The sequence below is a fragment of the Etheostoma cragini genome, chromosome 5 (assembly GCF_013103735.1).
Source record: "Etheostoma cragini isolate CJK2018 chromosome 5, CSU_Ecrag_1.0, whole genome shotgun sequence".
NCBI lineage: Eukaryota > Metazoa > Chordata > Actinopteri > Perciformes > Percidae > Etheostoma > Etheostoma cragini.
The window spans coordinates 28,927,480-28,943,383 of NC_048411.1; the positions used below are offsets into that span (position 1 = coordinate 28,927,480).

At 42.1% G+C, this 15,904-nt stretch overlaps 2 protein-coding genes and 1 long non-coding RNA gene across 4 annotated transcripts in view; all 3 read left to right on the forward strand.

Moving 5' to 3' along the window:
- adgra2 (adhesion G protein-coupled receptor A2) overlaps window positions 1-8,170 on the forward strand; it is a 60,725-nt gene extending 52,555 nt beyond the window's left edge. Inside the window, exons 13-19 of the mRNA XM_034870844.1 lie at window positions 532-721; window positions 1,878-2,086; window positions 3,562-3,689; window positions 3,818-3,941; window positions 4,374-4,522; window positions 6,349-6,438; window positions 6,573-8,170. Coding sequence (XP_034726735.1) covers window positions 532-721; window positions 1,878-2,086; window positions 3,562-3,689; window positions 3,818-3,941; window positions 4,374-4,522; window positions 6,349-6,438; window positions 6,573-7,977 — 2,295 coding nt within the window. The 3' untranslated portion in view covers window positions 7,978-8,170. The remainder of the gene's footprint in view (window positions 1-531; window positions 722-1,877; window positions 2,087-3,561; window positions 3,690-3,817; window positions 3,942-4,373; window positions 4,523-6,348; window positions 6,439-6,572) is intronic.
- A 369-nt stretch (window positions 8,171-8,539) lies between these two features.
- LOC117944277 overlaps window positions 8,540-15,904 on the forward strand; it is a 42,490-nt gene continuing 35,125 nt past the window's right edge. Inside the window, exon 1 of one of the 2 annotated variants that reach the window (XR_004656526.1) lies at window positions 8,540-8,549. This is a non-coding gene — a long non-coding RNA (uncharacterized LOC117944277). Of the gene's footprint in view, window positions 8,550-8,622; window positions 8,638-15,904 lie in introns of those variants that run through there. The other variant, XR_004656527.1, reaches the window with a different exon arrangement.
- Window positions 10,983-15,904, forward strand: part of rab11fip1a (RAB11 family interacting protein 1 (class I) a) — a 14,973-nt gene continuing 10,051 nt past the window's right edge. Inside the window, exon 1 of the mRNA XM_034870847.1 lies at window positions 10,983-11,699. Coding sequence (XP_034726738.1) covers window positions 11,350-11,699 — 350 coding nt within the window. The 5' untranslated portion in view covers window positions 10,983-11,349. The remainder of the gene's footprint in view (window positions 11,700-15,904) is intronic.

The following is a 15,904-nucleotide window of genomic DNA, read 5'->3' on the forward strand; positions in this document are numbered from 1 at the left end:
AAGAGACTTCAGATACAGTATTATGGGACCACTAAGGTCTATATAAAAGAGACTTCAGATACAGTATTAGGGGACCACCATGGTCTATATAAAAGAAACTTCAGATACAGTATTAGGGGACCACTAAGTTCTATATAAAAGAGACTTCAGATACAGTATTAGGGGAACACTAAGGTCTATATAAAAGAGACTTCAGATACAGTATTAGGGACCACTAGGTCTATATAAAAGAGACTTCAGATACAGTATTAGGGGACCAGTAAGGTCTATATAAAAGAGACTTCAGATGCAGAGTTAGGGGACCACAAAGGTCTATTTAATCTTTAAGTAACTATTTCAACGCGGGACTTTTACTTGTTACAGAGTATGTTTACAGTGTGCTCTTCATATTTTTACTTAAGTAAAGGATCTGAATACTTCCTCCACCACTGCTACACACTGTGCCATCAGTAACCGATTGTATCTGCATTCACAGATATCAAGGTGTAGCTTCTGGTGGATTCATCTCGTTCTTTTTTTTTTCCCCTCTAGAATTCAGTGGCCCTGGCTTCTGTGACTCTCCCAGCTACTCTGTTTCCTCCTGATGCTCCCGCTGACTGTAAGCTGCAGTTCGTAGCTTTCAGAACCGGCAGCTTTTTCCCTCTGTCCGGGAACTCGAGCAACACGGGGGATCACTCTCGCCGACGAAGCGTCAACACGCCTGTCATCTTTGTTGGCCTAGGTGAGGAACAGGGGTGTAAATCACAATCACGATACAGGATTTTATTGATTATTTGGACACCAATGCGATATTTTCTGATACTTTAAAACCTGTCACAATGCAAATTGGATTTGACAAAAGTTATATTCATAGAAGAAACTCCCAAAAACCTGCTGAAATTATGATTCAACAATTGTATAATTGATTAATTGAGCTCTTCCAGACATTTAAATTACAAACACACTATTCTGTTATGAGTAGGCAGGGATGAGGACCCAAAAGCAGAGTCCCGGAGGCAAGCAGGAGTAGGCGAACACAGGTCCACAGGGATAAACACAGGGCGGAGAGGAACAGGCACAGTCTCAGAATAATCAAACTCCAAAACTCCAGAAGCAAAGATGTCCACAATCAGGAAGGAGGGAGGAGGCCAAGCAAAACAGGATAACAGGGATGGGAAAAAACTCACGGGGAAGAACTGGGCAGAAATTCACAAGACAAAACAGGATCACAGGAAAAGGGAAAAACTCACTGGAGGCACGAAGACTCAACGCGTCGACACAACAGCAGGATCTGAAAAGAGACAAGGGAAGCACAGACATTAAATACCTGAGGTAACGAAAGGCAGGTGTCAAGAGGGCTGGATAATCACAGACTGGAGTGTGTCAACTTTGACTCAATACTATTTCAAAACCACTTCAATTGTTTTTTGAAATGCTATAAAACTGAATAAGAAACCCCCAAATTACCCATCAAAATCACCCCAAAGAGCGTTGTGTGGAATCAATCATGTTATTTTTTATTAGGGTAATTAAAAAGAACATTGATATAGGACAACGGGTCAGTTTGACCCGAGGACAACATGAGGGTTAAGGGTCATTAATCAGGAAAATGTGACTTCTTTTAATAAATAAAAATAATGCAATTTCACATTGTTTTGGACCATCATGATTACCATATAAATGCCTAAAATGTTGGAAAAGAGCAGGTAATAAATTAAAAACACATTTAAAAAGAGACAAGATTTGCAAAAAATTGTCCACAAGGGACCCACTACAAAAGAATGACATAAGGCAAGCTGAGGGGACATAGAATGGGCATCACAAACTGACTCTTATGTAACAATATAAAAGTATCTGCGACTGATTGTCTCCCCCCACCCCCCTACATTCTGCCGCAGATGGCTGCACCATGTGGAACCACTCGGAGCCCATCTGGGTGTCGGTGCGCCACTTGTCCCCTGGTACTGACGCTGTGGCAGCCCAGTGGAGCCTGAAGGCTCTGGAGAAACAGGGGAGCTGGAGCCAGGAGGGCTGTCAGCTGGTCCACAGTGACAGCAGAACCTCCACCATGCGCTGCTCTCTGCTTAGCAACTACGCTGTGCTGCAGGTAGGATAGCCTTGGGGATTTCATTCATCATTCATTCAGGGTTGAATGACACTTTAATTTGCACATGCATTAGTTTCTCTATGTGAGGAAAAAAACAGCCTAACCTTGGAAATGTTCTTCAAATGATAAAAAGCTGTTTTTGCGACACATGAGCTTTTAAATTAAAAAATGTTTCCCAATGCCCAAGATGGCATCCTCAAATGTCTTGTTTTGTCCACAACTCAAAGATATTAGTTTTCTGTAACAGATGAATGGGGGGGCTACTGTATGTAGTTATTTTAGCTTAATTTACCTTACCTGAACAGCTTTGAAGTCAATGGAATGGTTGTATGACTTTTTTGAGTTGAATGGTGGTCGTCTCGCTCCCAGCACCTCTGAGTGGAAAAACACCTTTTCAAAAGCAAGAAAACAGCGGAAAAATGGTTCAAACTGCAAAGCGCCCCTTAAAGAAGCTGGAATCAGACAATCTATTTATTTAATTTATTTACTCACACGGCATCATCTTACCATTAAAACAGTTCAGAAGGTACAATGACAATATGTAGGCAGCGTAGGAGGGGAGCGCCAAAACTCCATTCACAAACGACACGACATTGACAAATACCACGAAATACAGACCATAAAACAAAGAAAAACGAGAAAAAAACATAATAGACTTAAAACAGATATATACCACTCAAATACAGACAATCCCAGTACACATAGAGAATATTCAACAATCAGACAATATTAGCAATTTTTCCTACTCTTCTCTTCTTCTTCTCTTAAAGATAGAGACAGAATTAAAAGTTTTCATCAACCTTGTTCCAGGTCCTCTACAAACAACACTCACACTGTAAACCTCACAGTATCTTACTGTTTTATTGTTTTATTGTTATACAGGAACATACTACAAATAATAGTTTTTGTTTTGTTTGTTTTGTTATAACTGCTTACACTTCTGTTCCCTGTATCTGTCTTTTATTGTCTGTAAAGCGACCTTGAATGCTTAGAAAGGCGCTGTTAAATCAAATGTATTATTTTTATTATTATTATTATTATTATTATTATTATTATTATTATTATTATTATTAAATAGCAATGCATTTTGGGAGAACATAATTATTTTAGAGCACTTTCTGCAAACTGCACAGATTACAGGTATTTACTGTTAATACCAATGCATGCTGGGAAAATAAAAGAAAATGGCAGGAATTACACTGCAGCCAGTATATTGCTGTTAATTCAAATAGAATGGTAAGAAACTGTACTATTTACAGTAAAATACCCTCGAATTTTATGGTGAAAAGTTTCACTGGGCAGGCTTGTAAACTTGATTTGGGGATCAGGTTTTTTTCCCATGTGTCATAAATGTGCAGATCTTCAAGCCGGTTAATTAACAATCAAAATAGTTGGTGATTAATGTAAAAGCTGACAACTAATAGAGGGATCCATGTATCTGTGCAGCTCTATTTGACCTGTATGTGTGTGTCTAGGATGTGCCTGACTTCCCCAACTCCACACCCATGTCTGTAAGGGTGCTCCACCCTGTGGTTTATGCCTGTACTGCAGTGCTGCTCCTCTGCCTCTTCACCATCATCATAACACACATACTACACCACAGGTACTGCAGTGTGTGTGTGTCTGTGTGTGTGTGTGTGTGTGTGTGTGTGTGTGACTTACTTCTCGCTGGAATTGTTTATTTGGCAACGTATTCCGATTTTTTTGATTTTCTGCCCTGCACCTCAACAGTTCTATTCACATTTCGAGAAAAAGCTGGCACACGTTACTGAATACTTGCTTCCACATCGCCATGACGACAGCCATCTACGCAGGAGGCATAAGCCTGACCAGCTACCCAGTGGTTTGTCAAGCAGTAAGTAGAGAATGTGTTGTATGTGTTTTGTGTGCCCAAATCTGTATCTGTTAAGTAACTAAAGCTGTCAGATTCATGCAGTGGAGTAAAAAGTACAATATTTCTCTCTGAAATCTAGTGTAGTAGAAGTAGAAAGTGGCATGAAAAGAAAAGACTCAAGTAAAGTACAAGTACCTCAACATTTGTACTTAGTTATGTTCCACCACTGCCAAAAGTAATGGATAAATGATTAAAACATTTAGCAATCTTAATCTTGACCAAAGAAAACTACTGTATGTCTCCTTTTATATAACGAATAGTGGTATATGCTGTACTTGGAACTCACATTGGGAATTGATGAAGGGGTATGTGAGTAATTGACGGGGTGTGGAGGGTACCTCGGACCGAAAAAGTTTGGGAACCAGTTTCTCACCTGACTGTAACCCGTGACAGGTGGGCATCGCCCTGCACTACTCCTCGCTGTCGACCCTGCTGTGGATTGGAGTCAGCGCCAGGGTCATCTACAAAGAGTGTGTGTGGAGAATACCACGGCAGCTGGAGGGGGAGTCTCCTGCGCCACCTACTCAGCGACCCATGCTCAGGTCAGTGAGCGTGCAAAAGGCATGCAACTCACCTTCACCCGCTCCCTGTACTATTCAACTTCAACTTTCAACCTTATTATCCCGGAAGGAAATTTGATCTGCAGCAGGCATCAAATCACATCAAGGACCATGACAAACATACAGCATTGACCGCACCACCACAGCAAGAGACAGAAAGATCCCACACCACAAGTGAATACAAGTTAATTGGAACGCTAAACCAGAAGATAAAAAACATGCTTAACCCTCCTGTTGTCCTTGGGTCAAACTTGACCCCTTTAAAAATGTCTATATCTGAAATATGGGGTTCTTTTTAACCAAATTACCACAAAAAATGGATTGGATTACACACAACCCTCTTTGCAAATACAACTGATCACTTTCATTCATCTGTACATTCCTCTGATGTTAACTATTAGCCAAAATAATTCAGAATTTCTGCTTTTTTAACTCAAATATTAAATAGAATTATATATTAAATGAGGGTTGTTGACCATGTATTCCAAAAAGTAGTGTAAAACTAGTGGTAGTAAGGTTGTGTTAGTGAAAACTTTAAAACAAAAAGTCTGAAAAAGGGACGAAAATGTCAAAAAAAAATTTAACCCGGGAGGACAACACAAGGGTTAAACATACAAGGAATCACCAGACGCCTCCCGAAACGATATCATCACGATACTCATGCCACGATACGATATTATTGCGTTTTAAAACATATTGCAATATTCTGTGATAAATTGCCATTTATAACCTTTTTTTTCACCTTCTAATTTTTCCCAATTTCAAATGATTTCTCAAACTTTGTCAACATCTGTTTTAACTAAAAAGAAACATTTCTCTGTTTGTTCATATCACTTCAAAGTTATTACTGCAAAATGGGATTGTCAAGCAGAGAAACTGACCAACGCTTATATAATAAAAGATCGATACTACACGCCTGTGCATCCATACAGTATTGTATGCTATAATACTATGCTGTATCAATCCCCCCCCCCCCCCCCCCCCCCCCCCCCCCACACTCCTTGTAAACAAATACATGTTAAATGCTGTACAGATATAAGGGAAAATGTAATGGAATTAAACAAAAGACTAATCCAAGCTTATCCAGCTCTCTAACACAGATACACATAAAAGCAGCAGCTAATGAAGTAAAATAAATGAAATTGTTGCTCACCATCAATACGGTTTATGTTTTAGACAGGAAGGAGTTCTCGTGCATGGCCACCCAAACTGTGTATCAAAGTGGCTCATTCATTGTACCCACAACCAAAGCCTTTCTGTTTTTGAGGGAAACCTTGGAAGGACATAACAGAGTATTGCTGTAAGGCAAAAAAAGAAGCTATAAGCCTATATGAACTCAGTGTGGGGGGGGGGGGGGAGGAAGGAATGTATGAAACCAACATAACAGACGCAGAGGGGTTGTCATAAATCTGAGCAGTGTGATTCAGTGGCTGCACTGTCTTACCAAATATTCCCTTTTATTTCTCCTCCCCCTGCCCCTGTGATCCTGAAACTGCGATCATACACTGACCCTCGCTCTGACCCCCCCCCCCCTGTGCCCACTCAGCCACACAAGGATCAAGCTGCAATAAATCACAGACTTCTGCAGCCTACACTGACCCTTATGAAACTCTGCCCACTATGAGAGTGGACGATCACATAGCTCTGTTCAAATTCTAGATAGTCAGAGAGACATAAAAACACAGAAAGGAAAATGTGCACTCTTTAGGGTCACACAGCATCCTGTGGCACAAACAAGAAGTGCTCTTTAGTTCTCTAACTGCAGCTGGGAACTTGCGTTTGATATGTTATTTTCTCTGTTATTCAAGGTTCTATTTGATAGCTGGCGGAGTTCCTCTTATCATTTGTGGGATCACTGCGGCTGTCAATGTCAACAACTACGGAGACAACAGCCCTTAGTAAGTTTTTCTCGTTTTGTCCTCGAGCCATTTGGCCCCTTGACTTTGTGTTGTTTTGTTTGGTGCTGAAGTGAGTAATATGGCGCGATGACACAGATGTGTCCTTGTTTTGACTTCTTTTCTGCCTATTGCAGCTGCTGGCTGGGTTGGCGCCCAAGTCTGGGGTCTTTCTTTGTCCCTGCTGGCCTAGTGGTATTGGTGACCTGGATCTATTTCCTGTGCACTGTGTTTCGCCTGAGGCACCATGTGGCCAAAGAATGCACAGGAACCACCCTGTCCACTCCTGTGACGGAGAGCCAGCCTGCGCTGGCAGGAAGCACCAGCCTCCACTCCACGGACTCAGCGGTGGGACCCATAAACCCTGTTGTGGCGCCAGAGGACCAGTACTCGCTGAAGACACAGTTCTTGGTGCTGGTGGCAACCCACTTCCTGTTTGTGGTTCTGTGGTGTTGTGGAGCCATGGCAATGTGGCTGACAGGGCACATTAGCTTGTTGTTTAGTTGTCTCTACGGCATGGCTGCCACAGTTCTGGGGGTGTTTCTGGTGGTGCAACATTGCTTTCGACGTCTGGACGTGCAGGCCTCATGGCTGGCGTGTTGCCCAGGCTATCGCCGCTCCCATCCAATGTCTACCTACACGCAGACCTGCACTACTGGGAGTGGAATGCAGGCCTCTGAGCAGGGATCACAACTTTTCATTAACTGCCATCCACCGGGGGACTCTCATAACTCGTCATCGGCTCGGTCATCATCCACGCCAAGTGGAATCAGCAGCGTGGGCCCAGGGCCCTGCAAGCTCACCAACCTGTTACAGGTGCCACAAGACAATCCGAACAACACTTCACGTGCCCCTGTGGGCAACAACACCAGCACCAGCACAGACAACACCACCAAACCTACAAACAATGTTTTGCCCACCATTAACTCTGCAGCCCCAGTGCATCCCCAGAGAAGGAAAGTGAGTAGCAGAACTAAACAAGGGAGCAGTCAGTATCACCATCGGGGTGAGGGCCGAGGTCACTATCGTCTCAAAGCTCTTAGGACTGCTGGAGGTGGGGGCAGCCTTGGAGCTTTAGGACCTATCGGTTCAGAGCATGTGGTCCACAAACAGGCCACGAGTGAGAACGGCAGCGTCCACCACGGACTTTCAGAGAACCAGGCCAGTCCGCTTACCAACGGGAAGCGTGTTGGGGAGTCAGTGGCTACCAGCCCCTCAGAGGGAAGTGATGGGGGCAGCAGCGGGAGTCGCAAACCCTTCCCCCTGCTGCCTTCCATTGCTAGCAGAGCAGCCATGCACGGCACTCAGAGACGATGTGCCAGCAGAGACAATTTGAAACTGGCCGCGGCAGTGGAGCGAGACACTAAGCGCTGCTCCTACCCTTTGAACAGTGTCACCACCACTGTGCCTGGGGCCGCCGCCCCAAATGGCACCCTTAAAATCTCAGTGCTCGAGCTGGAGCAGGACATGAGTGGCACAGACCAATCGCAGAGCTCCGTTGGAATGAAGAGTGGTTTGTGGAAAAGTGAAACCACAGTGTAACCTATACTTATATGTGAACTTCTATGCATGACCTTAATGGACTCTTAAATGAATGGGTTATGTTTAAAATGGTCTCTTGATTATAATAATTATATAATTTAAGATATAAAATCATGAAGGCATCCAGGACCCTAAACTGGTACTTTTGCCTCTGTAGCATTGTAAGAGTTTGCTGCGAATCGGTAAAAAAAAAAACTTTCAGAAGTTTCAGACTGACTTTATTGTCAGTCTGAAACATAAAATACTCATTTATTTTATTCATTTCACACAAATAAAATGTACAAGATATCTCTAAAATTGGCATATGATGTTGATTTTGGATTCCTAATGAAAGCTTTAATGTTTTAGTTGTGATTTTTCTCTATGCATATCAACTATAGCATGACATGGAATACAAGATGGTCTATTTCCAAAGTACAGCTATATGCATTTAATCTGTGGACAACCTTTCACTCTGTTTGCTTCAAGTAATTGTGAGCGCATGTATGCTTTGTAAGTTGTTCTGTGTGTGTGTGTGTGTGTGTGTGCGCGCGCGCGTGTGTGTCTGTCCATCCGTATGTGCGTGCGTGTGTGTGTGTGTCTTTTTTCGTGTGTGTGTGTGTGTCTGTCTGTCCATCCGTCTGTGCGTGCGTGTGTGTCTTTTTTTGTGTGTGTGTGTGCGTCCATTTGTCTGTCCCTCCGTGCGTGTGTGTGGCTGTGTGTGCGTGTTTGCGTATGTGTCCATCCGTCCGTCCGTGTGAGCGTGCGTACATGTGTATGGCTGTGCCTGTGTGTGTGTGTGTGTGTGGCTGTGTGTGTGCGTGTGCGTGTTTGCGTATGTGTCCGTCCGTCTGTCCGTGTGAGCATGCGTACATGTGTGTGGCTGTGCCTTTGGCTGTGTGTGTGTGTGTGTGTGTGAGAGAGTAATTGCAGGGCTGTGGCTGTACAGAATCTCTAAGTGAATTAAAAAGCAATGCAAGACTTTTGAATATATGATACAAGTGTTTCATTTGTTATTTCTATGTTTCCAGCAGCACGGATAAAATTCCCTTTGTCTGATAAATTCAGAAAGAATAAAGACCAGAGGGGAAAAAAAAACAATTAGCTTTTTGTTTTTTATACACATTCACTTGATTCAATTTTCACATCCAGCTGAAGTTTCTTTCTTTTCCAATTGCAAGAATGGCTGCCCCCTTCTGGGGGGCAGAGACACTTTTGAGTCATTGTCATGGATCTAACGTGTGTTAACAAAGATCCTCTAGTGTTAGCCTCACACATACACGCTGATGTACTGTACAAGCTGACCTAACAGTAGGTCTTCTTACAAAAATGTTTTAGTATTAAACATTTCTAAAAGGAGCATGCACAAAATACTTCCCAAGTAGCAGGTGCCTGGCCCCAAAATACAACTGCACGCCATGCATTGTAATGTTGCCTTCACATTTGAGTAGACTTACAAAGGCATAAGCTGTAGTTCTGCTGTCCAGTCAGGTTGAAATGTTTGCAAATCAGGAAATTACATTAACAGGAAATAGTCATTCTTTTATGTAGCTCATTGTCACTGCTTTTTGGCATTGTTCTTCGGGAGGAAGTCTTCATGAAACCCAGAGAATCACACACAGCATGTTGCTTGCTACTGTTTGGTGTTAACATGCATGGTCAGCCTGTTGTGATGTGCACATGTTCTGTGTGCAGTATGAGCTTGTTGCTCAGCCACCGGCAGGAAAGGTTCAGGATGTAAAACATAAAAATGATCATCTATATTTATGTGACTTATAGTGACCGCTCATGCGAAACAAATACCCACATTAAGATAGGCTTGGCCTTTGCATGATTAAGTATAAATTGCAGTGTCATCATGTTCCGGTAATTCATGCATCTGGTGTCATGCACACCTTCTTTAATTGCCACGACTGATTTGCTTACGTCTAGTCTTCGCCTCTGTATCAGTACCAGTATTTTCCAGGATGTATGCGATCTGATCTGAACAGTATGAGACACATTTTGAAAAATCAAAATAATCCATTTTAATAGCTTTCATTCTAATGTGTGAAACTCCCTGCTGTGTTGCTAAAGAACGGTGTGACTGTCTGTCACATTCACATTTCTATTATATCTAATTATCTATAATTGAATGTCATTCTACTGAACACTCACTCTGTACTTTTTCATCTAACACAAGCCTACCAAAACCCAAAATGTGGCGAAATATTTTGTTGTAACTTGAACCCCAGCAATGATCAACTAAAAGAATATTACTTGAAAACAACTTGCACTTTAACATCGGTGAAGGACCGGTGGACAGATCCAGTTGTGGTATTGACATGTTAGTCAGAGATAAGATTTAAGTGAGATTATCCTACTTTTTTCTGGATGACTAAGCACATTCATGGGTTCACATTTAGACCATCTGACACAATTTCATCATGAACTTACTGATGTCCTCATGTTCCACTATTATCTATAGGCCTACCAAAACATTGCTCTTAGATTTTAATACTTGCATATACTTTGCTTGGCTATTGTAATTTAATTTTTCTGCAGTGATAGTCTTTGATATTATTACAGTTTGTCTATACTTCAATAAAACATTTTTAAGAAACCTCAGCCTGTGACTATTTTGGACCCAAAATAAAGTGAGAAACATCATTTGTCTGGCCCCCTATCCTTTAAGTGCTAAATTGGCCTTGTTAAACCCAGTTTAGTGTCAACTGTTGTCCCATTAAAGCCTTTATTGCTTTTGCGAGGGTAAACTGATTTCTGATCAGTGGCTGACTTCTGTTCCGTTAAAATTAACATAAACAGTCTATATCCACGAGCACAGACCGTTAATATTAATATATACAGTCTATGTCCGCGACCAGAATGAGTCTCTCTCTATGGCTCTGTCCGCGACGTCTCAACGCCCTCCTCCTCCACTGTCCAATCCCTGGCGGGTCTTTAAAAAACGGATAGAAACATAAGCCAATCAGGCAGCACCATGAGGAGTATGGGTGGGAAGTAAAAACATCAGGGAAGTGGAGTGTTTACGTAGCGGTGGCAAAACAAGCAAACTGTTTATATTAAGTCCTCTTAAAGGAGTTACTAGTGAGTTAGTCTCACTGCATGCTACACAGGCTAGTACTAGCGTTAAGTAGGTTAACTGAGTGTTAACTCAACTCAAGTGTTATTTGAGGCTTAGGTGTAACCTTACGAGCCTGGATAAGTATTACGACATCAACCGGAGCTTCCTGAACTGAAGTCAAGCTAATAGGTAACCTGAACCTACAGCCGCAGAGGACGGCGAAGGGGAATTATAGAGTTCAGGAACAGGTTAGCCAACAGCCTGGCGTAGTTAGCTTTTTAATAAGATAATTCGTGTTAACTTTTGGTACAGCTTTACGGACTTCCACTATGTCTCTGGCCGACCAGAGCCAGCAGTGGTACCCTACGAGTGTCCAGGTTACTGTGCATCAGGCTCGGAACCTGCGCTCCAAGGGCAAGAATGGCACCAACGACGCCTATGCCATCATTCAGCTGGCCAAAGACAAGTTTTCTACCTCTGTGTCGGAGAAATGTGTCGCTCCGGTGTGGAAAGAAGAGGCTTCCTTCGACCTGCCGCTCTTCCACCCGGGAAACGGGGACCGCTGCACGCTGTATGTCATCGTGATGCACCGGGCTCAGGTGGGGCTCGACAAGTTCTTGGGTCAAGCTGTGGTGAACTTACTGGATCTCCATGACAACAAGTCAGGCAAAAAGACAGAGTAAGTCACTCATTCATTACAGTGTTCCGCAAAAAAAGCTGAGAATTAATTTTGTTAAGTGTTTTTCCAGGGTTTATTATCCGTAGTAGTTATGAGTTACACAAAGGTATCCACTAGTTCAGACAAACTAATCACAGGTTTTCTTATTTTTAGCTTCAACTTTAATTCCAGTTCATTTAGCTACAGAGGAGCATCACCCCAGAAAGTCTCTGAAAACTTTACAGAATTATAACTGATTTATTTAGTTGATAAAAACATCCCACATACATTATAACACAATAGGCCGACATTAATAACCCGTAAAAGGGGCAAGCATAAATACATTTGATAGAAAAATTATGCAGTGCTATTTGCTAATGTATCTAGGCTAAAATGACACAAGTTCATGTTTGTCTTCAAAAATCTGAATTATTATTATTTTCTAAGTTACACTATCTCCCGATATATCAACATACATAATCCATAATCCAAAATGTATAGCATTCTACAATTTCTTTACCATAAGAGGTGGGGAAATTTGGTCTTGTATGTATTTCATCACCCGAGACAGCCAGTCTGTTGGCCAAAACCTTTTTTTTAAATGTGGTGTTAAATGTGTTCTCCTTTTCACACAAAAACACCTGCTTTTGTGTCTGTTTCTCTGTTAAAAACACATGGAGGAGTAGTCAATCATTCAAGAGCATTAATTAATTTGCAAAACTGAAACCTGGCAGGGGATTATTCATCCATCCTTGAGTTTATATTGGCCCTCAGGGGTTTAGAACTTCCAATGTGTTCAGGTCTAGTTTCAGAGACAAGCAGAGACACGGATGAACAATGCACCATTTTAAGACTTCAACAGGTCACAAAATGAAGAAAAAAACACAAGCTTACATTACATGTCATTTAGCTGACGCTTTTATCCAAAGCGAAATACATCTGCTGTATATGTCAGAGGTGGTATGCATCTGGAGCAACTAGGGCCTTATTTATTGTCTTGCTCAGGGACACATTGGCTGATGTATTGCAGTGAGAATTTAACCTAGATGTCCCACTCCAGAGGCATGTGTCCCATCCACAGTGCCAACCCCATATAAGCTATTAACCCTAAAATGTTAACTAAGTGATGGAACCTCTCTTTCCCTCCCTCCTCTTATCAGTGTCTGAGAAGAAAATAAGAAAACTTTCCAAGATCAAATCTAACCTCAGCACTTCCCTCTGTCTTCTCTCTCCGCGTTGGAACCAACACTAACATTTAGCTGAGACTTTTATTTCATAAGTTCTCACATTGCTGCTGTTTATATTGCACATTCCTCAGGGCTATTTGCTGTCTCACAAATACATGTGCTCACACCCTGATGTATAACATGAGTCAGTATGACATCTATGGTGTGACGTCGCGTAGCGTTGGGTGTAACGGGAACCAAAATAACATCATAAATTGCATTGGTGTTATATTCCAAAACAAACACACCCTTTTATGTAAGAGGCATTTAAAAAATAAAGAGAGTTTATTATAGGCTAGGTTAGGGCTGCACAATATGATGAAAATGCGATAACATTTAATATCGTGATAACGATACTTGGGATAAATCAAATATTAAAGTGCACTCCGTTATGCCGCTTTCAGTATTCTACTAAAATACAACAATTTGCTTGTTGATTTTAAAACAAATGAAAGGAAATCATTTCAAAAATTATTTTATTGAAGGGCATTTACTCTCAACTAACATGAAAAAAATCTCTGTCTCTAGCAATGTGTCACAGCTTTTCGAGATGTGTTAATTGCGCCAGTTGATATCGCAATGGCAGTAAAAAAACAAAACAATACATTGTGCAGCCCTAGACTAAAATCTGACTTCCAAACGTGGCGCTACATTTAGAAATTACCTTTGGGAAAGACTAAGGCCTTATCTTGCGTGCGCCGCAAAGGCCAACGCAAATGTCTTTGCTAGTTTAAGACCAATGCAGCAAGTGCACCTGCACCCATCTTTGCACCCATGGGTGTGCTGGTCTTACAGGGAGGTGTGTTCAGGGGAATTATTGGCGTATTGCTATCTTGAAGCAGCAGGAAGTGATTGCTAGCCTGGCTCCGCCTTCCTACGTACCATTGCTCAATTTTCATTTTTCTTCAGGACTCTGTCCGGGTTTCTGGTACATTTTCTGTTTTTCTCATGTCAAATGTTTATCGGTCCAATCAGCGAACAGAGGGCGTGTGAGTTCCATAATGGCGGCGGAGAAAGATGCGGTCCGTTGTGGCAACGCTGCCGAAAATCCAGAAGTTAAAGCCAGAGCAAGAAAAATCTTTGCAGAGTTTTGTTGACGACCATGACGTTGATGAAGATTGATTTTCCACCTTGCTTCATTAGTGGTGAAGGAGTTAGCTAAGGCTAACGTTAGCGATGCTAAGCCGATAGTTGTTCTTGTCTCCCCTCTTGTTAGCCTGGTCCTACCAGACAGTAGGGGGGCGGAGCCAATAGTTTTAAAATTCAACAGAGTACCCGCCCGCCTTCAATGGACAGAGACCAGATTCTCTGTAAAAATGAAATGTACCAGCGTCTAGAGAGAGTAGGACCAGACCAAGTGATCGTGCCGTTGACCAAAAAAAAAAGCTGGTCTAAAGTCAATAGCACAGTATGTCATTGTTATTTTAACAGCACAGTGGGAAAATGCACCTAGGTGTATGCACAGCGCCCACACACTATGCTTTAATACACACACAGGGAAGCGCAGCAGCACACAAACATGCAAAATATTACAAATAAAAAGAAGACCATCATAATAGCATTGCGCCAAGGTATTAACGCGCCTAAAGGGAATGGAAGATGACGCTCTGGTTGATTGCATGTTTTCTGCCATCAAACTAGCAAAAGTGGGCTTGGACACGCCCTAAATGCACCTGCGCCATGCGCTTCACGCCGTGCGCTCACATCGTTAAAATAGGGCCCCAAGTGAGGTGAATGTTAGTTCCCAGTTACCACACAGCAAAGGGAAGCTTTGATACCGCCCCTGTATGACCTCATTCACTCTGTTATTCTACCGTCATATCTGAAATATAATCCTGTGTTTGCTCAGTGAAGTTACATTTTAAGGGCAAAGTTCATTCTTTGCGCTTTCCTTTTCTAAGTCTGGACGGCTTCCCTCCCTCTCTGGCTCCTTTAAGATCCACTATGCAGGGCATTGGATGTTGCTGTTTTGGCCTTGAAGCGTGTGGTGTTGGATTACTATCCTGCTTCACTGTCCTGCTGATACAGGGTGTGACATTGAAGACTTTGTTTGTCCTGCTCAAAGGGAGCCCTGCTGTTGCCTCTACAGAACACAATGGAGTGTAATCAAGAGGAAATTAGGTCACTTGGCCGTGTAGTTGAGTTTGTTGGAGAATAGGAGTCATTTACTGTCACAAATGATCAACCTTAATATAAATAGCAAGGTAACTATTTAAATTAAATGATTACTTGTACATAACATTTAGGTTGTTATTTGGTCTGAAGGGATTTAAAGGTTTGATTTGAGTTCAACAGAAAGGATTTTTTTCAAAGGTCCCATGACATGGTGATATCTGGATGCTTTTATGTAGACCTTAGTTGTCCCCTAATACTGTATCTAAAGTGTCTTTAATATAAACCTTAGTGGTCCCCTAATACTGCATCTGAAGTCTCTTTTATATAGACCTTAGTGGTCCCCTAATACTGTATCTGAAGTCTCCTTTTATATAGACCTTAGTGGTCCCTAATACTGCATCTGAAGTCTCTTTTATAAAGGCCTTAGTGGTCCCCTAATACTGTATCTGAAGTCTCCTTTTATATAGACCTTAGTGGTCCCCTAATACTGCATCTGAAGTCTCTTTTATATAGACCTTAGTGGTCCCCTAATACTGTATCTAAAGTCTCTTTCCCAGAATTCTGGCTTGGTGCAGAATTACAGCCACTTGAGCCAGTCCCACAATGAGCTTTTCCTTAAACCCCGTCTCATAAGGGGCAAGGTTCCAGATAAGCCCATCTAAGCTTTCATTTCTCAAAGACAGAGCAGGATACCCAGGGCACGGTTTACACCCATCGTCATTTCTAGCCACTGGGGGACCATAGGCAGGCTGGGGGAACACATATTAATGTTACAGAACCTCAAAGTGCCTCTGCCTTCCAGGTTTAGAGGCAAGGCAAGGCAAGGCAGCTTTATTTGTATAGCACATTTCAGCAACAGGGCAATTCAAAGTGCTTTACACAAAA